General features: G+C 40.7%; 1 protein-coding gene across 2 annotated transcripts in view; it reads left to right on the plus strand.

Annotated features, from left to right (window-relative positions):
* Positions 1 to 3,732, plus strand: part of LOC122798530 (uncharacterized protein KIAA0408-like) — a 108,200-nt gene extending 104,468 nt beyond the window's left edge. For both annotated transcript variants that reach the window (XM_044067557.1, XM_044067558.1), the window contains exon 6: positions 3,024 to 3,732. In XM_044067557.1, coding sequence (XP_043923492.1) covers positions 3,024 to 3,182 — 159 coding nt within the window. In that variant the 3' untranslated portion in view covers positions 3,183 to 3,732. The remainder of the gene's footprint in view (positions 1 to 3,023) is intronic.
* The last annotated feature ends 24,170 nt before the right edge of the window (positions 3,733 to 27,902 follow it).

Raw genomic sequence — 27,902 nt, forward strand, 5'->3', positions numbered from 1 at the left:
CAAATGATTTAACTAGAACTGACAGTGCAGCAAAGAAGTAAAGTAACTTATTTGGTTTGTATGCCCATCATCCAAGAGCAACCTGTTATTGTACAAGTCTGAAGTAACTTTCTGCTATACCCAAGAAGTCATCTTTTCCCATACAGCTAAAGTCAGATAACCACCTCTTTCCCCTGTGTCCCTCTCTTTAACACCTATCTCATTTTTTCGAGTAGGTGCAGATCAACATATGTTTGGGAGCAGCCTCACAGGTGGCACTCCCTGATTTGGTCAAGTTAAGCAGTGTTCAGGACTCAGGAGTTGGCTCTTTTGGTTGTCCATTAAATTTGCTACCATGCCAAGATGTGGTAGTAAGGAAAGTCCATCTTCCCCAAATACCTTTCACGATCAAGGCTTATCTGTCTTAAATACTTTCATATCCTCACCTCTCTCCCAATTCTTTCAATTTCAAATGTTATAGTAGGTTCACATCAGCTGATCTTTAAAAAAGAGGAGAGCCTGTAAGGTGGAATTCCATGAACTGGTCAGCTCATCAAGAACCAGGTACAGGGGTTGATATTTCTGCTTGGACATTAAATTTTCCGTCATGCCAAATGTGTCAGTAAGGACAGTTCATCCCTCCCACTTAGGTGTAATTTGTATCTCCCCTAAGAAAATTATCTATTTCTGATTATTCTGCTTGCATGACATCTATAAGTAAATCACAGATTCCTTATTTCTCATTTTTCCATTTGCTTTCTAAACTGTTTGTGGCTCACCTAGCTATCCCACAGATTAGACTTCTTCATGCAAATAAAATTAAATTTTCCCTTATTTCCATGTGGTTGACACTCCTTCCAAAGATCTCCAGCTACATGTTAAATCACGAGACTCATGTAAGGCATGAATACAGATTTGGCAACAATTCCCATATTCATATTATTACCATATGACTGGAATCAGTTCTTATCCACAGCCTTTGTTTATTCATTGTGTACTCATTCACCCTGTTTGCAAAGCAAATAATTTGCCTTATCAGATACTTAGAATTACATCTGGACCTCCCTGTAGCTCTGAACATGGTATGCTTCAATGTCCATAGAATTTATCAGCATCAGCTGGTCAACAGGCTGCACACTAATCTTTGATGCCAGAAAGTCAAAAAGCTGTGCATTTCTCAACAGGTACTTTGACGTATGCATCAATACTGACACTACAGTACAGCACGGGGGTGGGGGTTGTTGCACTCCTATGGTGCTTTATTTCAGTTAAGATAATAAATAAGGTTTTATTCCTTGCATTATTTCCCCATATATTGAGCAGCCGGTGCAAAGGATTATGGTTGTGAACATACAGTTCCTGTGATGCAAGGTTTGATTCCTTAACCCTGATTTGCCTACTCTGAGACCTTGAATAAGTCACTTAACCAGACATTGCTCCTGGATCTCCCCTGAAAAGGGACTGTGTGTCCAGAAGGCCTACTTGATTAATAAATGATAATTATTATTAAGTGTTAGTCCTACCAACAGCAACATCATGGTATACTTAAATGGTTGATTTTTTTAATGGATTCACACCTGTATGTGTTTATTATATAATGAATCCCATGTGTATTTCTCACTAATGCATGTTAGATTACAGGCATGACTTGTTATTAGACAATTACCCTATTCTTTTTATCTTATGGCTGAACTGAACTGTTGTGAATTTATTAATAGGCTAATGTTAGTCAGTTTGCTTTTTTATCTTCACCCGTTTACTTCTTGCATCCATATCTGTATTGTACCCTTACACCTTTTGCAGCTGTCTTCTACCCCTCCCCCATACCCACTGAGCTGCCCCATGAAGCATGTGCACTGATAAACCTGAGCACCTAAGTGGCCTCAGTAAGAGACAACATGGGTATCACTCATGTCCAGCTTAAAGGGTGTTTACTTACCTTATTTGTCCCCAGTGATCCTTTATTCAGTGCCATGGATACAGCTTATTCACTATTTGCCAACATTACTTTGTCTCTAACAAGGTACAGGATTACAGTGGTGACATCCCACCAGGATGGGAAAACTGGTCTTTGGCTGCTGTATTCCATTATATCCCTCAAATTCATAGCTTATGGTCTGAACCCTGTTCATTCAAGCCACAGTCAACTGAAAAACCCTGATTCCACTGATCAGCTGTCTATTTACTGAACATTAGTACAGAATACATAATGCATGTTCCCACTTCCCTTTCATACTTGTATAGCTTGTTTAATGCATGTCTATACCATGTAAGTGAATCTAAAATTGTATGTGACTTTACCTGATTTATTTTGCAATGCATATGCTGAAACATTTTGAAGGACATGTTGTCTCCAACATGACATGATTGTAAAGGTGATTGGAACATTGATCGTAGGAAAAGAGCACAAATAACACAACACAATGAATCAAGGTTTCCCACTATTGCTATCTAGCAAAATGTATTACATTGTTCATTTTTGATTTTGCTAAAATAAAACTAGACCCACTTCTTCAATATCCTGGGTCCAATTTTTATGTTGTTAGCTGCTGTGTTAATAAGTTTAATTATATAGAAAGATTATAGGATTTCTTAGTCTGTGTTAACCATATTAATGGTCCTTAAATTTCATAATCAAGAAATACAGTTTGTTTCAATACTTTCATGAAAGCTATTGGTATAGGACTTCTGATTTGCAAACATTGTAGGTTTCCAACACTGTATAATTCAAAAAATACCATCTATGACATACAATGTTTTGGTGTATAAAAACATTACCAGCATATCTATGAAACAGATAGAGAGATAGATGTTTAGCTTACTAGAGAAATATTAAATATTGTGTACATACCATACTTTTGGTTATGCCAAAATATGGAAACAGAGGCATTGTATATTTAATAGAAAAGATATCTTACAAACTGTAAGTAATCTAAACTATAGACAAGTTCTTATTGTTTGTTCCACTGGGAATGATGTTTATGTATTATGATAGTTAAGTTCAGGTCTACTTAAAGATCTAACAAAATGTTAATGTATTTCAGAAATCACAACATACACTTCTGTCAGCTCAGAAGAGATTTTCCCGTCCATCAAGACCAGTCAATCGCCGCTTGCCATCTCGATGGGCAGGTAGAGTGCCTTTGGGGCAGCCTACCCAGAGCTTCTCATTCTCATTTCATTCTGAGGCAACGATAGTGTAATCATCACCAAAGAACTGTACCCTACATTAAAATCCATAATTCTGAAGAGAAGTAAAGAGTGGTCAGAATGAACACTGTCACTGTATATGTCAATGTCTTTGCAATGTGCATATTCTGTAAGGAATGGGCATTTTAAAAATTAAATGCATGTGTATGTGTTTTGAAGAGAGTGCATCAGTATATGAAAATGTTTGTGTATTAAATAAAGATTACAGGAATTTTAAAATGCACTATTTAATTTAGCATTAAATTTCTTAAATATACTAATCAGACATAGATTACTGACTGAACTTCAGAATTCCAGACCTTGATTAAAGGAGATGGAGTGCGTTCCACAATATATGTATGTATGTAGAAATATAATAAAGTTTGTCTGCTACTTTGACATGTCTGCTGCCTTGGTATCTTTTGGTTTATAGTTTTTACTATGAATAGATTGGAAATTCCCAAAATATAAAGGAAACAAAGGCACTTTTTGCACAAAACTGCACAACAGAATGCAGTGGCATTGGGGTGCTGATGCTCATGGAAAAAAATAAAAAAACAGTTGTATGGGAAAGATAAGTTTCTTGGTTTATTTCCTTATATTGTGTTTTATATATTTTCTTATTGGATTGCAATGCTTAATTTTATTGCAGTATTTTATTACTAAGTATTAAACATTCTGGTTAGGAGAGAGAACAACATTGTGTCTCTTGGTAAGTCTTAGGAGTTAGAATTTAACTGTGAACTGAATGAGGAGCTACAGACCAGTATTTGAGGAAAAATAAAACTTTTCAAAAGAAAAAAAAATCACTGAGCCAGTCTTTCATAGTGCAGATGTCTGTGCAGGAATTTTTCTACCTTATGCTGCATCTTATATTATTTCTTGTTGGATTTTGAATTTATATTTATTGCAATGTGTTGAATTGTTAAAAGTTTTAGTTAGGAAAGAACAAATCTATGTCTCGTGGTGAGGCATAGAATTTAGAAGTTAATTACCTGGGAAAAGGGAGGCGCTAGTGTCTAGTACTAGTATTTAAAGGGAAAAGTACACATTCTAAAGCTTTCAGGATAAAACTCACTGAAACAGTCTTTGAAGTAAAATGGACTGCTGTACAGGCCTATCCACTCCTTATGTTAATCTGACTGCATAATTGTCTCCCACTTCTCTTTCATTGGCTCTTGTTAGAAAGCACAGAAATATTTTTTGTGGAGGTGAACTCCTTAAACTAACTCTGTTCATTTACCTGCTCATTGTATTTCATAGACCCTGAATATTAACTACAGGTGTAGTCAATTACTCAGACAAAATCTCACTCAAATTTGATCCCTTTATTTGTAATTAATCTGGTTATACATTGTGTGCCCTCAATCATCGCTGTTTAGTGATGGTTTGCATCTATGCTTTTTGTTTTGTGTATTAGCTGTTATCTGCACAATTAATAGTCCCCCAAGCAAAAAAAAAAAAAAAAGGAAACGCTATCGGTCAACATGGAGTGACAGCCTGCTTTAGCTTCATCCTTAGCCAACTTACTAGCAATTGATTTTCTGGGGCAGTGTATGAACTACCTCATGTTTGCTGACAATCCACTTCTAACACATAAGATGCAACTCTTTATTTACATTGGAGGTTAATCTGTCCATCTCAGCCACTGTTAATAAACAGCACAACAGTATCAAAACATTACTCCTACATATGCTGGGGTAGTAAAGAAATTCTTGCCTAAGCTTTCTAGACATGTTACTAGTTTATCTCACCTACAGAGCACAAATATTAACGCAGATGTCACAATTCGAGGTATTGCCAGCTATGCCTGGAGAAATAGGGCAATGGTTGTGTAACATATGCTAGCACAGCTAGCTGGAATTTTGCAAATAATTATGTCATTTGTATATCAAACTGATTTTTACAGGTGCTGTGTTGAAAATGTATTTGTAAAGTTGCTTGTGTTAAAAAAAATGTACCAACAGTGGGTCCTGACTGTATTGCAACTGAATTAAGTATAGATGATAACAGTGGATACTGGAAGAGAAGAGGTTAATCACAGTCCAGCTACAGGTAACTTTGAAAAATGTTTTGAAATTAAATTATTGGGCTTAGGCCATAAAGAGGTTATCTCACAGTTTTGAATGAAGCAAGAGATGCAATGTCTGTAAGAATTATGGTTTGTTAGTCTCTGTAGGAGCAGCAGAAGTGTTGAAATTGTTTTAAAGCTTCCAGGTGCTACAATAAACTTTAGCAAAACTTGAGATATGTATTGTAACACCTATGTGCTAAATCCTAGCAGCTTCTAGTGATGGGGATAGTGTGGAAAACAAAAGTCAGATAACCAGATGCATATGATGTCATTCTGTAATCCATCACTAAAATTATATTTTAATACTAGGTGAGTCTGAAGTCTTAGAGCACTCTGTTCTTGGAACCTGCCAATAAAGGACCCCTTACCCACTTCATCTTGTCTTGCTCTAGTAAGTGAACCAAGAAATAGTAATTCTTTAGATCAGTCGTGAAAATATAGAGAGATTAGTTAAGTACTCTTTTTCTGTATCTATGTGAATCTATTCATCTGTGTTATTTTAATATTTCCTGTGATTGAAACTCTTGTGTTTATTGTAAATTGATATTCCATATTTTTATGTTCTTTTATTATTTGTTATTAAATATATTTAAACTTTTCATTGTGGCTGGTCCTTTAGAGAATATTTTATCCTTTGAGAGCACTCATATCTATTTGGTGACTCTGTGGTCACTCCTGAAAGTCTTACTGCATTGGCCAAACACTGTCATTTGTATTACTATTAATTTCACTCAGTATAATTAGGTACCCTTGTAAGACCCTTAGAGTAGCTGGCTTTGGAGTGTCTGGTGGCAGTAACTACCTTATAGTCTGGGCAGAAAGGGGCACAGTCTTTCCTAGTTTTGTGTGTGTGTGTGTATGTGTGCAAATCAAATCTCAAAGAGTGTATATGTAAGCTGCTTGAAGCAGGGACATGAAACACTGGTTTCACAGAGTGGTGGGGGACTTGGCTCAAACACTCAGCTGAGGACTCAGCTCTACAGCTGTGCAAGTGGGGGGGGGGGCTTACTGGAGATCTGGAGAGAGAGAGAGAGAGAAAACCAGCCCATGAACTGAGTGTGTTTCCTGTGTGCTCTTAAGGGAAATTGTGGCATGATACAGAGAGCTGCATCTGGAAATAATGGATGTGTCCAGTTTTGTTCCAAGGGAACATCCCTCTCTAGTGCCAGTGGTGATGATTCAGCCTCCTTGATTACTAGCCCAATGTGTGAATTACTGGCCCAATGTGTGGACGTCACATACTGGTGAGCTGTGGTGTGAATATTGAACTAGTGAAATAGCCACCAGTGAAATAAAGCATCCCCAACTGATAAAAACTTATTCCAAATCATTAGCCAAAACAACTCCACCATAGAGGTTGTTTGCCAAACTTCTAGGAGTTACCATCGATGAACACCTAAAATTTGACACTTACATCCAGCAAAACATCAAGAAAACCCATATAAAACTTGGCTTGCTATACAGAAACATCTACTTCCTCACACCTTCCACCAGACTAACTCTAGCCAATATCTATCTACTCCCCTCACTACTGTACGGGGCTCCGCTTCTAACAAATTTATCTGCCTCCCTTTCCTCCAAACTTGAAATCTGTTACAATAAAATTTCCAAATTTGCAACCAAAGCCAAATTCTCCTCCCACCATTGTATCTCCCTACGTTTGTTAAACTGGCTTGAACTCTCCAACCACCTAGACTATCTTCAAATCTCCACAGCCCACAGACTAATAGTTCATCCTTCTAAGTGCCCTGCACTAACCAATATCCTTCAGCCTTATACTCCTCAGAGAACTCTCAGATCTACTCACCAAAACTTAATCTCTGTCCACAAACCCAACTGCCCTGCTGGGCAGCTTCTGCTATCATTCTCCTACGCTAAAAAATGTAATTCTCTTCCTTCTTCTCCAAGAACTTGCAAAAACTTTGAAACCTTTAAAACTCAGCTACATTGCTATCTTTACTCTAACAGGAAATACAACTGCACCCTTCCCCTTACCTAATAAACACTTCTACCATCTTAACACCTGACTACCGCTGTCTTCAAGCTAGCCTATCACAAATGTAAATAGTGTAAATGACTAATGTGTATTGTGTATTCACAATCTTATGCCTGTTCTCTTGCATGAAGTGAAATTGTAAAGGCTTTTTCTTTTCCACAGTTGTACCTGTAACTAATGTATGTAAAGCAAACAATTTGTATCTAAACTATGTAAAGTGGAGCTTATCTCCCTGGGCCTCCACTGAAAATGGGCTCCCTGAGCCCAGTGGACCTCCCCAGTCATCAAACTGGAAATAAATAAATAATTAATAAACTTCTGTAGCCTGTAAGCAGTCGTCAATGAAGGTGTGTGTATCCTCAGTAGCCACAAGGTAAACATTCAGAGTTTCAGTTCACAACAGTTTTATTTATTTTTTTGTTAGTTTAGTTTAGTCAGGGAAAGCAGGGTTTATAGCAAGCTGACAAAGAACCAGTTGGCCAAAGTGTGCAAGGCCAAAGGACTGCTGCATGCCAGCCTGACTAAAGAGGAAATGATTTCAGCCTTAGTCACAGCTCAGACTAGCAACCAAGAGGATAACCAGTCTGGTGATGGGAATTTGCAGCCCTCAGAAACAGGACAGTTCACCTTTTCATCAGAGAACTTAAAAATCCATCTGGAGTTAAACAGACTTGAACTGGAGGCCAAATGTTTGGAATTAGAATCAGCGGCGAGACTGTGGCAGGCAAATCAGATGGAATTAGAATCATCAGAGAGACTGCGGCATTTGGAGGCTGAAGAAAATGAGAAACTGTGGTTTTTGGAGGCTGAAGAAAATGAGAAGCAGTTTCAACATGAGAGAGAAATGCTGACTCTTTGCCAGGGTCATGGAGGTAATGGTGAAGGGAATAACCAAACCCTAGGAGTAACAAAAGTCAGTATTTGTTTCCACAATTTGCAGAGGGTGATAATTTTGATAGTTTTATTCATATATTTGAAAGAGTACATAAACAGTACAATGTTGACCAAGGGCTCTGGGTACAGTTCCTGACCCCCTTACTCCGTGGTAAAGCTGTAACTGATGTTTCTAAATTTCTGATATTGATTGTTTAAACTATGATAGAGTAAAGCAGTGTTTACTAGAATGCTTTAAGTTAACATCTGAAGTTTATGAGAATAGACACAAGGCAGATGAGCAGATGAAAGTCTGTCTGATTATATTGTTGTGTTAAGCACTTATTTTCATAGGTGGGTTGAGTGGGTGTCAGGTCACCACTTCTGAAGGGCTGGTAGACCTTTTGGTGAGGAAAGCCATTAGCACTTTGCCTGAGGACATGAGAATCTGGTTGGCAGACCAAGAGTGTAACTCTGCAAATGAGATGATAAAAAAGGAGGCTCTCTACTTAGCAAGCAGGGCATCACTTCCCAAGAAGGGGATACCCAGTGCTGCACATGGATATAAGGGAATCCAAGGTGGCCAGCGTAAACCACTCCAACAGAGTCCACCAGTAACAGGGGAAGCCACTAGTTAAGGTACATGGCCAGGATCAAGGGTTAACATTTTTCAATGTAACCAGTCGGGCCAGGTATCATATAAATGTCCATGGTGGCAAGCCAAGGACAAAAGGTGGGGGAGCCAGCAAGTGAGAATAACAGTATGCCAGTGGTAAGTTGTGTGGAGACAACAGGGGTACTAAAATATCACCAGAGTTTATATCCAATCTTACTGGATGGAAGACAGGCCAATGCTAAAAGGGACACAGCCTCTGACATAAACATTGTGAAGCCTGCAGTGGTTAAACAGGAGCAGTACTTGCTTGGGCAGTGTACTCCAGCCAGAGCTTTAGGAGGGACCCCATTCCAAATACCTTTGGCCAGGGTTCACCTTGACTGGGAGGGCGGAAAAGGAACCAAGCAAGTAGGTGTGTTTGAGGATATCTTTGCAGATTTCCTGATAGGAATGATTTTGATAATGCAGTATCTTGTGTGCATGCAGTTACAGTCAGTCAGACTTGGAGACAGGCATGTGGGGCTCTTAGCTTGGGGGAGGACCAAACAGACCCTATACCTGAAGCAAGGGCTGGTGAGGTGGCTATTTCAGGGAGGGAGATACCCTGTAGCAGTGAGCCTGAAGGTGAACCAAGGCTGCTGTAGGTACTGATGCTCTCTTGGACAGAGTAACTGCAATGGCAGAGGTGAGTGGTAGTACCCAGGCTGACAGTGATGCACAGCTGTCAGGTGATACCAGATGCCCTGTGGAAGTGGAGGTGGGAAGTGTCACAAAGAGAGAGTTGAGACAGGCTCAGCTTTTGGACCCTATGTTACGAGGCTTGAGGGAGGTAGCTAGGGAAGCATCTGATTCTCAGGAAAAGGGGAGTCTATATACTGGAACAAAGGGTTACTGTTTAAAGAATGGACCCCAGAGGGAGGGCTAGTGGGTGAGGTAATACAGCAGTTGGTAGTGCCCAGAGCCTACCATCTGGCACTTCTAGCCATAGCCCATGACATTACTTTTGCAGGTCATATGGGCATAAAGCATACCAAGAAACATATTATGCAGAACTTTTATCGGCCTGAGATTACAAGGGATGTAACAGGATACTGCAGGACCTGTGAGCAGTGCCAGAAAGTAGGCATGGCAGGAGACAAGGTCAAGGCCCCTTTGATGCCTTTGCCTGTGATTGAGGAGTCATTTCAGAGGGTACCTATGGATATTTTGGGGTATCTGAGTACCCAAATTTCCACAGGGAAGAAGTATGTACTGGTGACAGTAGATTATGTTACTAGATAGCCTGAGGCAGTGTTTATGTCTTCCTTTGAGGCAGAGAAGGTGCCAAATGTTTTGTTAGAGATTTTCAGTAGGTTACATTTCCCATGAGAAATACTGGCTGACACAGGTGCCAATTTTATGTCAGACCTACTGGTTTGTCTGTGGAAGTGCTGTGGGGTGAAGCACCTAAAGACCACCACCTACCATCTCCAGACTAATGGTCTTGTAGAGAGGTTAAACTCTGCACTAAAGACCATACTACAGCCATTTGCAGACCAGTTTAAGAGAGAGTGGAACAAATATTTGCCCCATCTGCTGTTTGCATACAGAGAGGTACCCCATGAATCCACAGGTTTTTCACTCTTTGAGTTGCTGTATGGGCATAGGGTGAGGGAGCCTTTAGATGTGATTCATGATGAGTGGGAGTCCCATAAGGAGTCTGTTGTGGCATATGTCCTAATCCTCAGGACCAGGCTTAGGAAGCTCATTGGTTTGCCCCAGGAGAGCCTGGCAGGAGCCCAACAGCAGACAAAGGTCTGGTATGACAAGAATTCTTGAGCCCGAGAGTATACTGTGGGATGGCAGGTTACGGTGCACATTCCTGTCTGACAAAATAAGCTGCAGGCAACTTGGAAGGGACCCTTGAAAGTAGTAAGGAAGGTCAGTGATATTGACTACATGGTTGAACTGCTAGGCAGGAGGCAGTGCCACAAATTGTGCAATGTTAACATGATAAAGCCTTACCATGACAGGGAGGCCCTTGTGCTACGTATTTGCAGTAGGTGGCAGGAGGAGTCTGAGGGGGATCTCTTGCTACTTTGAGTTGGCTAGCAAAATGCCAAGTTACTAAGGTGGAGCCTAGAATTGCAGGCATATGACATGACAGTGCAGCAGTGTAGTGGGGTCAGCAATGCCAATGCAGACGGGATCTGAAGACAGGGTATAGGTTAATGTATTCTCCAAACAGGCTCATTCCTCTGAGGCAATGTTTCTGATGGGTCACTTGTAAGACTAGCTTGAGTCTTCAAAGGGGAAGAGATGTGATGATGTGAGATATTGCCAGTTATGCCAGGAGAAGTAGGGCAGTGGATGTGTAATATATGCCAGCACGCCTATGCTGGAATTTTGTAAATAATTATTTGTCATTTGTGTATTAAATTGATTTGTACAGGTGCTGTGTTGAAAATGTATTTGTGAAGTTGCTTGTGTTATGTACCAACAGTGAGTGTTGACTGTATTGTAACTGAATTAAATATATATGTTAACAGAGAATACTGAAAGAGAAGAGATTAATCACAGTCCAGCTGCAACTAACTTTGAAAAATATTCTGAAATTAAATTATTGAGGCTAGGCCATAAAGATGTTATCTCACAGTTTTGAATGAAGGCAGACATGCAATTTCTGTAAGAATTATGGTTTGTTAGTCTCTGTAGGAAGAGCAGAGCATGTTCCAATTGTTTTACAGCTTCCAGATGCTGCAATAAACCTTAGCAAGCTTGAGATATGTTTTGTAACACATATGTGCTAAATTCTAGCAGCTTCTAGTGATGGAGGTAGTGTGGAAAACAGAAATCAGATGACCAGATATATGTGATGTAATTCTGTAATCCATCACTAAAGTATTTTAATACCAGGTGAAACTGAAGTCTCAGAGCACTCTGTTCTTGGAACCTGACAAGAAAGGACCCCTCACCCACTTCATCTTGCCTTGCTCTATTAAGTGAACCAGGGAATAGTAATACTTTAGATCAGTCAGGAAAATTTGTTAAGTACTGTTTTTTTTTCTGTAGCAGTGTGAAACTATTCATCTGTGTTATTTTAATATATCGTGATTGAAACTCTGGTGTTTATTGTAAATAGATATTCAGTATTTTCATGTTCTTTTATCATTTGATATTAAATATATGTAAACTTTTTATTGTGGCTGGTCTTTTAGAGAATATTTTAACCTTTGAGAGTACTGATATCTATTTGGTGACTCTGTTTCCACTCCTGGAAGCCTTACTGCATTGGCCAAACACTATAATTCATATTAATATTAATTTCAGTCAGTATAATTGGGTACCTTTGTAAGATTCTTAAGAGTAGCTGGCTTTGGAGTGTCTGATGGCACTAACCCTTTCCCAGGGTGTGTGTGCATGTGTGTGTTCATAGGTTGGTACTAGGCTATCTGCCCTAGGGCCTATACAAACCTAGCCATAACAATTCCCTGGCTATTTCCTCCTACACTATTTACTTCCCTGGACCCCTGTGTGTGTGTGTGTGTGTGTGTCAGCAAATCAAATCTTAAAGAGTGTATGTGTCAGCTGCTTAGAGCAGGAACATGAAGCACTGGTTTCACAGACAGATTGGTAGAAGATTTGGGTTGGACAGTTGGCTGAGGACTCAACTCTACAGCTGTCGCGGTGGGGAGTCTTACTGAGGATCTGGACGGAGAGAGAAAACCAGCCCATGAATTTAGTTATTTCCTGTGTGCTCTTAAGAGAAACTGTCTATGATGCAGAGAGCTGCATCTGGAAATACAGGGTGTATCCATTTTTGTTTCAAGTGAATGTCCCTCTCCAATGCCAGTGGAGAGGATTCAGGCTCCTTGATTACTAGTCCAGAGTGGGAACATCACAACCATATCTGCACCCACACCTGATGTTACTAAGAATCACTTCTGAGGTCACATAAGCCTGCAGCACATACCAGACATGGTTTGGTCATAGGTGACTCCAAATGCAATAACCAGGCCGGCAAAGGATAGGGTGACAGTTAGCTGTCTCAATGGTACAAGGATTATGGATGTCACTAGGGCCCTTGGATCTCTGTAATACCCTAGATGCAGTTACATCCTTGCATTTATCCATGTTATCCATGACAGAGTGAATGATCCTAGGTGTTCCAGCTTGGGGGACATGCTGAGAGGCATTGCTGAGATCTCTGTTCATGTCTTCAAAAAGAGCAAGGCCCTAAAATTGAACATCACGATCTTCAAGAATGAAGCCTAAATTTAGGGATAAAATAATTGTCTAGTAAATTTTTGTCATTCTAGGGGAGCCAGTGTGTGTCATTTGCTTTGCCAGTGATATCCTGCATCTTTCACCCCTTGTTTTTTTACATACTATTTAACATTTTTCTACCTCCAAAGTACCATTTTTATCACAACACCATAGACACCAGTTTGGATATTATCTATGTAGCACTGCTGAATGCCAGAAACCTAATCAACAAAATATCTGTGATTTATGCCTTCCTGAACTTCAAAGACATTAGCATTTGTTTAATTACAGAAACCTGGGGATAGCACTGTGTGCATACCAGAGTACAATGCTTGTCATGCATTCATGGACCACTGGCAACCGTGGGGAAGTATCTGTATTTATTTGTAACCCAACTGTCTCTTACCAGATTTTACAGGATACAAATCTGGAACTGGTTGTAGTCCCATGAACACTCAAAATTAATAGCACATTATAACCAATTGTAGATCCCCACCTAGGACTGTTCCGAGCAAACACAACACCTTAACCAGTTAGAAAAGTTAACAATTGAACAAAATTCCTTTTCCTTTTTATGGGTGACTTCACCTATCCGCACATAAACTGACAGACATTTACTACCAACAACAAATACGCCTAGAACTTTCTGAACTTTGTAAATGCCAGTACACGTGACCAAACTGTTCCTTACCTATCAGAGGTGTTAATTTTCTTGATCTTGTTCTCACAAACATTTCTCCCAGTTGTATCACCCACTTGTTATCCCCCCCAAGTCAAATCTGACATTATCAATTTGAACTTTTCTATGAAAATCTGCTTTATGGCTCCCTAATAATTCCTCTACATTCAGTGATTACTCTGAAACCAGTTGTTTACTATTTACTGATCTTATTGATAATCACAATTGGTATAACTCCCCAGCAAACCTTATAACTGGTGCTACTGCCTACACCTCTGCATTTTTCTCATTTTTGGATAAATGCATTGAGATATCCATACCAATGTAGTGTCAACATAATGGCAAATTTAAAACTAAGCCCATATGGTGAACTCACATCCACAAACTCTGTAATAAACAGGAAAAGCTCCTGGACATCAATAAAAGATACCCACTTCATCATTATAACAGGGTTTAAAACTGGTAAGTAAGTCTCACAAAAACTAACTATGAATTTTGAGTTGAAAATAATTCAAAAGACAACCATAAGGCCTTCATCAACTACATTAAGAAACTCAGAAATAACCTATAATTCTGTACTGAACATTTCTCCACTGGTACTTCCTTACCTGACCCTAAGGCTAGTATTCCTGCAGGTAAATTTTCTTCCAACTTCACTCCACCCACCCTCCCCTCTGTCCCAACCATTTTCCCTCACGCACTCACTTCGGAGGTCAGTTTGTACCATGTTCTTTTGTCACTTTCCAAAACTAAAAATTTTATGTCCATGGGTCCTGGCAATATCACTGTATGTTTGCTAAGAGGTGTAAAGTCTCACCTAGGAAAACCCTCCATCAACTTTTTTACTTGAGGCTCTGCACTGGTTGTGTTCCTAAGGTGTTGAGATTGGGATTTGCTCTGCCCTTGCATAAAGGTGGTCTGTCTACAGATTCTATATACTACAGGCCTATCAATGTCACTAGTATTATTTGCAAGGCTATGGAATATATTAGAGATGAACTAATGACAAATTATATAGGTGACCTTATATCCCTGGTTACACATCAGTTCAATTTTATAAAGGCAGATCATCCCTACTTGACCTGGTTGGGTGCTTTGATAAGAGTTACTGAAGCCATGAATAAGAGACGTAAGGTCCACACTTTTTATATTGATCTTACCAAGATATTTGACACAGTCCCCCATACTGGGATTAATGACAAACTCTCATAACACAACATTAACCCATACACAATTTGATGAATTGTTAACTGTCTGTCAGAACCCATACTGTTAAGGTTGTGAGTATTTGCTCTAGGCATAAAAATATTACCAGTGCTGTCCCCTCCTCTTTGATATATATTTCTATGACATAAAATCTGATATCAAGGAACTATGTATAACCAAGTTAACTGCTGATTGCAGACTGAGGATGGTCATCAAATCCCATTCTGATGCTCACGTTCTTCATCAAGGGCTGGACCAAATAAATGCTTGGTGTATTAATCATAGGCTTAACCTCAACAAAAAGAAATGCAGCTGGTTTTCTTTGGTAAATCTAGCATTACTATTGCTTACATTGTAAATAACATTCAAATTAACACTGTCATCAGTAACTTGGGTATGTGTGTTGATAACAGACTCTCCTTTGACTACATCAGCTTTTGGTGGTTAGAAAATCCTTCAAATTTGCACATCTTATCCTTTGTGGTATCTCCGTGACGTCCAAAGAAGTTATTTTACAACTTTATTCATCTCTTATTAGGCCCATCATTAAATATAATGCACTTGTCAGCATGTACCTTATGTTAATAGACTAAAAGCCCTGCCCATGTACTCACTGTCATACAGACTCTTGAAGGGTGATCTATGCTTAGCCTTCTGTGCTATGACTGACCCAGCTCTCCATGTAATCCTCAATCTAAACAGAAACATTGGTAAAACAAACTCCAGTTCTAGGGATATAAACCTCTACCACCACTTGAATACCAATAGAAGGTGCAACATATACCAAACACAAGGCTGCCCTTACCTGTCAAGCAGAGTACTTCCCCAGCAACATTCAGAACCAGTCCAGATAGTTGATCACAAATGTTCACTGGGGAATATGTGGAGAAAGTTTACATAATGGGGACATTATTACTCACCCCCAGTATTGGCTGATATGACTGAGATTCTCAATCTCTTTTGGCCAAAAGCTTAGTAAGACCCTATCAACCTGTAAATAAGAGCATGTGTCCTGCCTGCACCATTAGAATGTCTAATGGATCATGTTCATATAAATCCATGTCATCAAATATCAATATGTATGTGTGACATCAGAAAAACAACGTGCTCATGAAAAGGTACCTGCCAATCATTGAATGGCTATAGTGTTGAACGGTTAAAGACTGAGCTGGGAATATCAACAGCCATGACAATGACCCATAGAAGTGAAAGAGAACTGCATTGGCAGAGATCACAGAACAGTGAGGACTAAGTAATTGTCCTTTTCCCCACTGGTGCACTCTCTGAGTTGCTGTACACATAGATAAATAGGCAGATAAATAATTAACAGGGAGTGTGGGAGGGTGGAGAGTTTGCCCCCTTGCAAAAAAAGTTTTTGCTTTACATCTCATGTTATAGCCATTGATATTTCTGGCACAATCTTTAACTGTTTGACATTGTAGGTATTCAACAATCAGGCAGAGATCCTTCATGAAGATGTAGGCCACCTAGGATTTGTGAAACATCCACTATAAATTATATTATTTTTTTCATTTGTGTGTATAGAAAAATATTGACACTTTCCCTTTCATCTGCTACCTGACGATTTTGTTTATTTAGCAAGACATATGTAGTTTCAGCAGTTTTACATACCTGTTAACAATGATTACAACCATTTTTGTTCGTACAGTGCTTACGCCCTGCAAGAGTTATGTTTTTGTTTGGTGACTTGGTTGTGTCACTGGGTAGAGATCATTTTCAGTACTCCCTCGGGAGCTACAAGTATATGGACTGAATATAAACACAAATTCACTTAAAAAAACATTTAATACATATCATAAAATATATACAAATATTTGGCAAGAATATTCATTAATATAGTATACAGCTGCATAGCAAATGCACTCTGCACTATGTTTAATATGCAGCCTTGTCAATATGCAAATTTACAGAAATGGACTGTGAAAATGACAGATAGAGCACAAAAGACTAGCAAAGCCTTTGAAGTGAGTACTGCAGCTCATAGTAGACTATTGTGTTCTATGTATTCCAGTACCACAGACTGAATCATTGTATGGCATGACAGAGTGGCAGGGACCATCTACTGAGTAACATATGATGTGTTTCTCTTCTGAAAAAATGTATTTCACTCAATTTGATGTGTTTCAGTACTTAATAGCATTCCATGACAATTTTGTTGTTGCATAGCATATTTTGTTTAATTCAAAATTATTTGCTTTATTCATGTTTATTTGTATGTAATACTAATAAATGTTACCCAAGCATTCATCATGTTGTATATATATACTATTGTTAATTTTTCTTGTGGAGCTTTTCCCCCCTGGCCTCCACTGAAAACAGGCTTGCCTGCCTGGATAGACTTTCCCAGTAAACAAATGGAAATAAATACCTGACATAGCTTATTCAATAGCTGGTCCCTAACCCATTATGACTACTGTTATACCACACAATGATTCATAAAATGTTTAAATTCATTAGGCATGACATACAGCTAGGGTCAGTACTGTAATATGGCAATGAGGGAGGATCTAGGGCTGTAAAATGACCCACTGGTGGTTACTCAGCAGCATCACTGCATGGGTGTGGGTGGTTGTGATAGCAGGTTTGTTTGCATCACAGGAAATGTCATTGCTACTAGGGATTTTACTATTATGCAAAATAATTTTTTTCTTATTTTTATTTTAAAGGCATGCATTCATGTTGCTGCTAATCTCTGTATGTTGTTCAGCACATCAGCAGAGAAGAAGGATATGGGAAATCAAACGCACTACACCAACTATATGCATACAGTTTTGGCTCTGTGATTACATAATGAGATAAGACCACATGCAAGTTCTTACCACAATTGTGCAGCAGTCTGTGAATCACACACAGCTTTGGTATGCCATTCTACCATACCAACCATAGTCCAAGTGGCACAATATCCACAAATCTCTCCATGAAAAACTAGGATGCCTTATTCATAAATGCTATCTCCATTTTCATAGAACTGGAATATGTCTCAAAACACATTCAAACCATTATGAGATTCATAAATGTTAAAAAATCCTTGACAATGCAGGTCTTCTTGTCATTTCTGGAAGCTGCCAGATATACAGTGGATATGCAATGAAGTAAACCTTTACAGTGTGCAATTCATACTATCAGTAACAACTATGTTTGTGCAGGCCATGAGCAATTAAAATATCTGTCCAAGATCTCTGTATCAGAGATTACATTGCCTGATTGAACTTTTTTGGTGATGTCCTGCATTGCATTTTTTCACAGTACAGTGTTAAAAATGCTAAAATGTTACCTTTAATGAAGCAAAAAAGCTACCGTATCTGAAAACTGCGTGGTGCAAGCTATCTGCTACTACAACCACACTAGACCCCACCCTCAACAGTGCTCCAGCCAATCGGGGCACTCACTGCACTGGATTCCCAGATTTGCATTTTATGCTAATTTACCATGTACTGTAGTTATAACAGTGGAATACATAATTTTTATGAATCACAATTTCAAAAGTGGATAGGGCAGGGTACATGGATGGATGTAGGCCAACAAAGAGGCAACACACTCAGCATCAGTCACCTCTGTGCCTAACATCATGGTGAGACTATGCCTGCAGTGGCCAGTTGTGAGACTCAAGCCATGACAGAAAGCACTCCAGAGATCAGAGTTAGGCATTCAGTTGTCAGTGTACCTCAGTAGACAACAGCCTCTACAACTGATGCTAAGAGACGATGGGAGATCCTACTTGACTACTGTCAGAAAAGGAACTTATGACAATCTCGTAAAAAGTGGCCAGAGAAGCCATTAGCCACTCATTCATGTAACCTTTGGCAGGGTGACCTCTGTCCTCCTGCTGAGAAGTAGTATTGGTGATCACTGGCAACTCAGCACCACAGTTGCTGAGTAGCATTCATCAAGGCAACCTCTGCTGAGCCACAAACTCTACCACAACTGAACCCATAAGGATGAGAACACATTAGTACACACACATGGTACCAGTACAAGTTCAGTTTTACATTACGGTGCCACACATAGCATACTGGGAGAGTGACTTCTGTGACATCCTGCCATGTTGAGCTATTACTGCTTTGCTGCAATAAAACAAAGTATGCGCATCTCAGTTCAAAGGCACTCAAGGTAACAAAACAGAACAGGGAAAAATACTTCCTGTACAGGCCCATCTTTCTCTACCTAACCTCAGCAAATCATGCACTGGTCACCAGAATGGGTGATATCCATTGCATCAGTCACCATCATGGCAAGCTTGTGCCAGGCATTGACCTTGTACAGATCCAAGAAGGTGATCAGCAAAGTTCCTAATGCAGGAAGACCAAAAATATCTTGCTATCCCTGGCACACCATGATAAAGTCCTGCAATTCACAGCACCTGAGAAAGCCATGTCCACTCCCTCTGGTTCAGTCAAGGAGCAAAATGTAGCCACATGGATGCATGTTTGGACATAATCTGGCTTGCAACATAGGTTTGCAACAGGGTGGTAACAAACATATATAGTACAGTGCTGTGGAACTATGGGTCTACACAGGCAGTGTGTTCAAGCATATTGGTCATATGTTTCTCAAGCACAGTGTTGAACATGGCTAGGAATGGCCAGTGCAGGTAGTGCATATTGCTACAGCAGGAGATTTTAAGGTACTGGTGTTAAATAACCTCATTAAGATAACTATTGCTCTAAGATATTCTTATTAGCATATTATAAATGGTGGGCACCATGTTGTATAATGCATACATTGAAAGATACAAATAGTGAAGGAAGGAAACCAGCATCACCTTGATCATCAGCCCCCTTTGTACATCTGATAGATAGCAGTAACAATGAGGCAGGTCCTATAGGGTATGTGTAAGCAGGAACCTAGCACAATGGAATGGCACTGTCATGTCTGTGGTGGGGGATACACTGGGGTCATAGAGCATATGTGGGGCCATTAGGCAGATAGTGTGTACATAGGCAGATGTGCAGAGCACTACAGTGACCTGTTGATCAGCCACAGAACAGGGAAGCCTCTGCACTGGCCTTAGGTAGAGGACTTCCACTGCATGCCTGGGCACACCCACTGACATGTGTAACCGATAGGTATGCAGGGATTACCATGGGACCTAAAAGATGCAATGACTGGAAAAACTCACCATCAGGGGACAGAGACATAACTGCAGACCCGCTGCATATGACATGTGCCTCCTGAGCAAAGGCGGTATAAAGGCATTATAGTCCAATATCCTTTTCTGCAAGTGGTCTCCAGAAGTGCACATAGTATTCCAATGTGGTCTGATTAAAGCTCCACACAGTGAAAGCATTACAGCTTTGTTTTTGGAAGCTATCCTCTTGAAGATACACACCAATATTCTTTTTTTCTGCTGCCTCTACTCTCTTTCACTCTACTCCCAGTTGTCCAATCGAAGTGTATTCAGCCCCTCCAGATCTTTTCCTGCTCTGTTGCTATCAGTTCCAGTCTTCTCTACTGATGCTTCCCATGAACATTACTGTACTAAGCATAGTAATTTACATTTGTTTGTAATGAAAGTCAACTGCCACATTTCCACCATTTCCAATTCTGGTGGTGACCTCTTTTCTACATCTTCCATTGTTGAACCTATCTTTGTGCCTTAAGCAAAGAAGTTGACCCTGTTCTCTATTCCTTATGTCCAAGATAAACACAGTAAAGTGTTCTGGACACAGGAGAGACCCTTGGGATAGTCCACTAGTCATTTTCCTAATTCCTGACATTGTTGCTCTCAATACAACCTTTGTTTGATACAGTTTACCCATGTAGCTTTCCAGTTCCACAGTCTTGGTCCTACCCTACAACTATTCCTGTTTAGGACAAAGCAAAATATCTTCCTGAATAATCATCATCAACCCCTTCTTCCTACCTTTTTTTTCCTACACAGGATCTGCACGCCACATCAATTGTTGCCATCTCTCTCGATTGAATGCCAGTCTTCTACCTTCTTCCACAGTCATGTCTGACTCTCACAAGTCTTCTCTTATACAATCCATCCATCCCTTTGTTGGATGCCTTCCATTCCATTTTCCTTCTTCCTGTCTGTCCCCAAATCTTCTTCTCTAGACTGTCTTCTGCCTTCCTGCACATGGGCTTGAATCCCCATAACCTGTTCTGCATCCTACTACTCATCTCAGGCATTTCATCTCCATCACCTCTAGCTTTCTTAACTGCTCTCCTTCACTGCCCAGGTTTATGCACCCTACAGTAGTACTGGCAGCACTATTTTGTACTCCTTACTCTTCAGCTTCTATGCCATTCTGTCACACATTACCACTGACACACTTTTATTTGGCTGTAGCCCCTGTGATTCTAGCTTTGACCTCTTTATTCAGACTTCCCTTGTACTCAACAACCCTACCAGATACTTGAAGCTGCTAATCTGTTCCATTATTTCCCCTTCTGTCTCATTTCTGAGCTTCTCATTTCCCCCATTTGCTGCCATTAGAATTGTTTTATCGATACTCGGTTTCATCCCATGTGCCTTCAGCTGTGCATTCCATTCCCTTATCATCTGCATACATTCTTGTTCAGAGCCTACATGTAATGCCACGTCATTTGTATACACCAGTTTTGCTGATCTGTCTCCATCAACCTGTTTGTTATAACCCATCACTTGTATGAACAGCAGTGGGCGTGCATCAACCTGTTTGTTATAACCCATCACTTGTATGAACAGCAGTGGGCTTACAGTTGCAAACCCACGTCCACTGGGGAACCCTCTGAGCGCCTGAACTTTTTGTACTTGTGTTATTTGGTCCTAGTACATAGCCTGCACTAATTTTATCAGTGTTTCAGGGACTTCAAACAAATTGCAGGACTGACCAAATTAGCTTTCCTGGAACCTTATTGTATGCCATCTCCAATTCTAGAAATGCCTAGATGAACTCTTTCCTCATCTCTAGCTTTTTTTCAGCTTTCTGTCTGATTGCAAACATTGTGTCAGTTGTACTGCATCCTGATCTGAATCCAAACTACTTACCTCCCATCTTATTTTCTACTACTCTGTAGATTCATTTATTAATCTCCCTCTCCAAAACTTTCATACAGTGTGACAGGAGTTTGATACTTCAATATTGTCCACAGTTGTGAATGTCCCCTTTGTTCTTGTACACTGGCACCAGTATGCTTGCTTTCCAGTCATCTAGGATACACCTATCACTCCATACTGCTATGAATATTATCTTGAGCCATTTCTCCCCTAACAACTTGATCACATCTGCCGTGATCTCATCTGAGGTTACTTCTTTCTCTAACTTCATTTTCCTAAGTGCTGTTTTTACCTTTTCTAGGGTAGGCACCTCTTCTACTTTCATCTAAGTCTGTGTCTGAGACAGTACAGATTCTGTAGGGTTTTCTTCATTCAGAATGTGTTATGAGTAACTCCTCCATCTGCCTTTGATGTCCTGTATACTGGTGAAGAGTTTGTTGCTGGAATCCCTTATGAAGGGTGTATAATAACTTTCTTTATTTTTGTCTTTGAGCTGCAACCTGATAGTTTCTTTGTGCCATCTAGAGTACACTTTCCAGAAATTGGTAGAGTACCTCTGATACCTTGTTCTTTCCTACTGCTACTGCTCTCTTACCTCTGTTAGCCAACCAGTATCCTTCTTTGCCTGGTCTGTCTTTTCTATGTCTCCTCTTTTCCTGCAATCCTTTCTTTTAGTGACTTCCTGGACTTCTGCATTCAACCACCAACTTTCCTTATGTACCTTATTTCCATACCTGACTCAGCCCCATATCTGTTCTATAGCCCTCACACATGCTGTTTGGAGCCATTACCATTCTTTCAACTCCACCAATTTCCTTTTCTTCCTGAGGTGCTAGAATCCTGAGTGTTTCCTTACACTTTTGTGCTTTCTCTTCAAATCTTCAGTAAAGTCTCTTTTGACCCTAGTGCCTTCTCTGACTACTGCTTGCAGCTGACTGTGTCAACCAGTGGTTTATGCTGTGTACTGACAATTTCACTGTGGCTGACTTTACAATCACTGATTCTATTCCAATCCCCTTTATTCACTAGGAGGAAGTCTACCTGAGTTGCATGATGGCCACTCTTGTACGACAGTCTCTCCTACTAAACCAGGTTTGAGGTTGGGGGTTGGTATAATGGTTTAGTTGCTTACCTTACAGTTATAAAGAATAGTTGTGTAAAATCTTACCATAATCATAGATGTTCTCTTCTACATGTTGCAGTATTCATAACATGAGGGAGAATGCCAAAGCTCATACAGAACAGTTGTGTGGAGGGGCAGTAGCACTGTCTACAAACCCCTGCAGAATAGCCCTTGCAAAACCAGCTCTAGATCTGGAAATACCATCCAACTTATAGTGTTTTGTGAAAGTGCATGCAGAGGACCAGGTAGCTGCTTCTAATATAGAGCAGATGTCTAGACCCTTGAAAAAGGCACCAGAAGAGGACACAGCTCTGGTGGAATGTACCCTAACTGGGGAAGCAAGAGTTTTCCCATGGGACACACAACAAAAGGAAATGGTTTTAGAAATCCAAGTGGAGCTTGGAAACAGGCCTCGGATGATAGGAGATAAAAAGATGATTAGATTTCCTAATGTGTTTGGTTTTGTCCAAAGAAAATCTGAGTTGTCTATGCCCATCTAAAGTGAGTGAAATCCTCTTACTAGAGGACTACAGAGAAGGGAAAAGGTGGGAAGATTAATGGACTGATTGAGTGAGAACTCATTTACGACCTTCGGCACAAAAGAAGGGTTAGTGTATAAGGAAACCCTATCCTTGTGGAAAAAAGTAAAGGGGGGAGAAGCCATCAGTGCCTGAAGTTCAGAAACCTTTCCAGCTGAGGTAATGGCCACAAGAACAACTGTTTTCCAGGTGGAATGCTGAACAGAGGAAGGACTTGCTGGCTCAAAGGGAGGAGTCATAGGCAGACATGGTGAGATAGCAGAAAGATGAGCTTTGACTGAGGAATATGACAATCCACTCAATTCACACAGATAGGACAGAACTACTGGAACATCCACTAACAGTGGTTGCAGGTGCTTAGGAAGACACCAGATGGAAAAAATGTTTCCATTTGGAAATATAGGACTTCCTAGCATTGTTTTCTGTCCTCCTGCAGAATTTGTAGCACGTCCTCAGAGAAAAGGTGTCTGAAAGGAATCAAAACCCTATCACCCTCATGGTCAGTTGAAGGGTTGCCATCTGTGGGTGTATTAGAGAGCCCTTGTTGTGTTTGAGTAGGTCCACTCTGTGAGGTAACTTGCGACGATTGCCCTCGGCTAAATACAGGAAAAGGGGGAACAAGTGCTGTCTTGGCTAAAAGGGAGTCACCAACAATATGTTTAGTTGCTTCTGCTGAATCTTCATCAAGACCTTTGGGAGGAGTGGGAAGGGGGAATGCATATAGAAACATCTCCTTCTAAGAAAAGGACAGGGCATCCACCTTCCATGCCAGAGGACTGGAAGCTCTGGCACAAAACTTTGGAAGTTGTCTGTTCATGGGGGAGGTGAAGAGATCTGAGCTGTACCCCACTGATGGACAATGTCCAGAAACACATCCCTGTTTAACATCCATTCATGGGATTGAGTCAAGGACCTGCTCAATGTGTTTGCCACAACATTTTGATTGGAAGGAATATAAACAGCTTGAAGGGTGAGTTAACTCTGAGATGCTAACTCCCAAGGTTGGAGAGTCAGTCTGCATAGGATACAAGACTTGTTCCCCCATTTGTTGACATACCAAGGACTGTGTTATTGTCTGCAAACCACTTCAGGGCACCTGGAAGAAGAAAAGGTTTGAAGATTTGTAGAGTGAAAATCATGGTTCTCATCTCTTTTACATTTATGTGTTCCCTCTTTTGAGAGGGAGGCCACACATCTTTTACCCTCCAGGAAGTCAAGGTTGCTCCCCATCCCAAGTCTGAAGCATCCATGAACAGCTCCTGATTGGGAAGAGGTGGCTGTAAGGGTAAGCCTGGATTCCAGGAAACCTGCTGAATCCACCAATGTAGTTCCTTTTCAAGCAGAGGAGAAGGGGGATCACAAACTCCAATGGATGGGAGTGTTGCACCCAAACTGACCTGAGGTACCACTGGAATTTCCTCATATGCAATTTGGCTAGTGGTAGCATGGGAATAATGGATACCATGATGTCCAAGAGATGGAGAAATCCCCTGGCAGCCATGGATGGAAGAGGCAAGAGGGCCTGGAAGTAGGTGGTAAGAGACAGGACCTTTTCAGGTGGTAAGGTAGCCAACATCCTGTCTGTCTGGATTCTGCATCCAAGGAAGACATGGTCTTGTGAAGGAACCAGGGTAGATTTTTGGTAGCTGATAGTGAATCCTAGACCCTCCATCAGCAACAGCATGAAGAGTAGGTTCTCTTGGAGTGTGTCTGGAGCATGAGCCTGTTGAAGAAGATTGTCCAGGTATGGGAAAATTTGGATGCTCCTTAGTCGGCAAAAGGCTATGACAGGAGCTAAGCATTTTGTGAAGACCCTTGGGGCCACAGAGAATCCAAAAGGTGAGGCAGAGAATTGAAAATATGAAGAAGCAATGGCAAAATGAAGATACTTCCTGAACAGAGGGTGAATGGGAATGTGAAGGTAAGTATCCTTGATGTCCAGAGATATCATGTAGGCCTAAAGGAGGATGAGGGGAAAAAGAGTGGACAAGGATAGCACGTGAAATGTGGGAACCTTCAGGAATGTATTTAGGTTGGATAAGTCTAGTTCATAGTATGGGCCTCCAGGGACCATCCTTCCTGGGGACCAGCAACATCCTGAAGTAGAACCTTTTCCCTATTTGAGAAGGTGGCACATCCTGAGTGGTTCCCTAAAAGAGAAGACTAAAAATGATTTGGAGAAAGAAATCCAGTTGTTCCTTTGGGGGTTGTGGTATACCCCTGAAGGAAGGTGCAATTTTCAACACCATGAAGTATCCTTGAAGGATAATGGAGAGGACCCAAGAGTCCTGGGTGATCTGTTTCCAAGCAGGGAGAGGAAGGGAAAAAGGAGTCTGGCTGCCAGAGGACAGTCACTCACAGACTACCTGGCTTAGCCTGAAAGGGTGCTTCTGAGCAGCAGCAGTAGATGTGGAAGATTTGGATGAAAATTGCTTCCTAGTATCTTTTACCTTTGGAAGAATGGGGTCTAGAAGGTTTCCTAACAAAGGGTGTTTTAAGAGGAGTAGTTCCTCTGAAATCTTCGAACAGTGGACACAAAAATGTGCTTAAGGTCTTGCAGCTCTTTTTCCTTTTCTTGAAATGACTTAAAGAGCTCTGCAGCAGAGGTACCCAACAATGCCTTGTTGTCCAGGGGGCATCCATGATTTTAGCCTTTATATCATCTGGCAAGGGCTGTAATCTGAGCCGGGAGTACCTCCTGAGAACCGATCCAGAAGCAGCCGCTCTGGCTGATGCCTCCACAGCATCATAGCTACACAATGGAATGGTGTGTAACTTGAGCAGAAACTTTCAAAATGGATGATAACTGATCCTTTGTAGGAGAATCTGGAAGCTCTGAAAGTAACTTACAAGCATCTGAGAGAAGGGCCAAGGAATATTTAGCCATATGGGTCTGGTAATTTATGGCCCTGAATGCCAAAGTTGTAGAAGTATAAACTTTCATCCTCAGCCTCTCCATAACTTTACTCTCCTTGTTTGATGGGAGAATGGAAGTGGAGGGCAACATCTTGGAGGCCTTGTCAGCAGACACATAAATTGTTTCAGGATCTGCAGAGGGACATTTAAACAGGAATTTAGAATACCCTGGCATCTTACAGATCCTGTCTGGCCTTTTAGGAGCAGGAGGTTCAGAGTCAGGGCACTTAGAGCCTGCTGAGAAATCATCTAAAAGGCTGGCAGAACAGGGGATATGGCAAATGGGGAAGGGGAATCAATCTGCAGAAGGTCATAATACCTTTTTTGGATGTCTGATACTGGAGAACAATCCCATTTAATGAAACCATCATTTTAACAATAGTTTCCTCAAAGGAAATATCTTCTCCTGGGGAATCTGTGCGATTTGATTCCTGTTCTGGGGAAGCATATCCTAAAGGTGAGGAAAGTTAGGCAGAATATGCCAAAAACTAATCCCCATATGAATCATTTTCATCTGATGAAACCTCCACAGAAACCCCCTTGTGTGGAGTAGAAGGGGAAAAGGAGAAGGGAGAGAGAGATCTGAAAATTGTCTCAGGGCCATAAAAGCATTGAAGAGCCTCTGGAAGAAAGCTTGCCAATTAGCAGGCTGTTCATGGAAGGAAGAAGAAGCAGGCTTAGTTTTCAGCTTCTTCTTTTGTGGAACATATATGCGGTGGTGGGATGAGGGGCCCAGTGTCAGCCTACACTCTACAATATTATTAAAGACATCTTCTTGAACAACAATTTGTGGAATGCCAAGTGGGCCTTCAAAAACAATGAGCCTGGGTTCCCCCCTTATACCCGGAGTGGACATCTGCGTATCCCTCAAGGACATGCTAATAGGATCCTTTACAGCTTCCACACCGGTATCAGTGGAAGGTTCGCCTACAGACTCTGAGATGGTCTCTGGGCCAACATTGGCTTCTAGAGAGACATCTGGAATTGGAGGAGCAGTGGGTAAATCAGGCCTAGATTTCTTGGCCTTCTTAATTAGCAGCTCACCTGAAGGACCCGAAGTACCTTTCAAACTGCATGCTAGGCACTTAAGGTACTAGTTTTCTAGATACAAATTAAGGGAAGCCAAATGACTACACAGGGTCTTGGGGACAAAGGCCTTGCAAATTGAGCAAAAGGCATGGTCATGGTCAGGGCCTAGTCAAAAGAGAAAAAGGTCTTGAGAGTCTTTATGTGGAATTTGCCTTCCACACTGACACTTGCCGTCCCTAGATGATGTAACCTCAATGATAACAGTAGCATGTAAAGCAATAAGAAAAAAACCCAACAGGGCACTTATCTGATCGGAATCCTCAACTTCTCTGATTAGCGATAACTGGAGAAGATAATCTGACTGGAAGCAGAAAAGTTCTGAGGCTTGGTACGTGCTGACGTCCGCTTTATACCTGACATCATTTTATGACA

The sequence above is a fragment of the Protopterus annectens genome, chromosome 3.part1 (genome assembly GCF_019279795.1).
Source record: "Protopterus annectens isolate FY-2018-M chromosome 3.part1, PAN1.0, whole genome shotgun sequence".
NCBI lineage: Eukaryota > Metazoa > Chordata > Ceratodontiformes > Protopteridae > Protopterus > Protopterus annectens.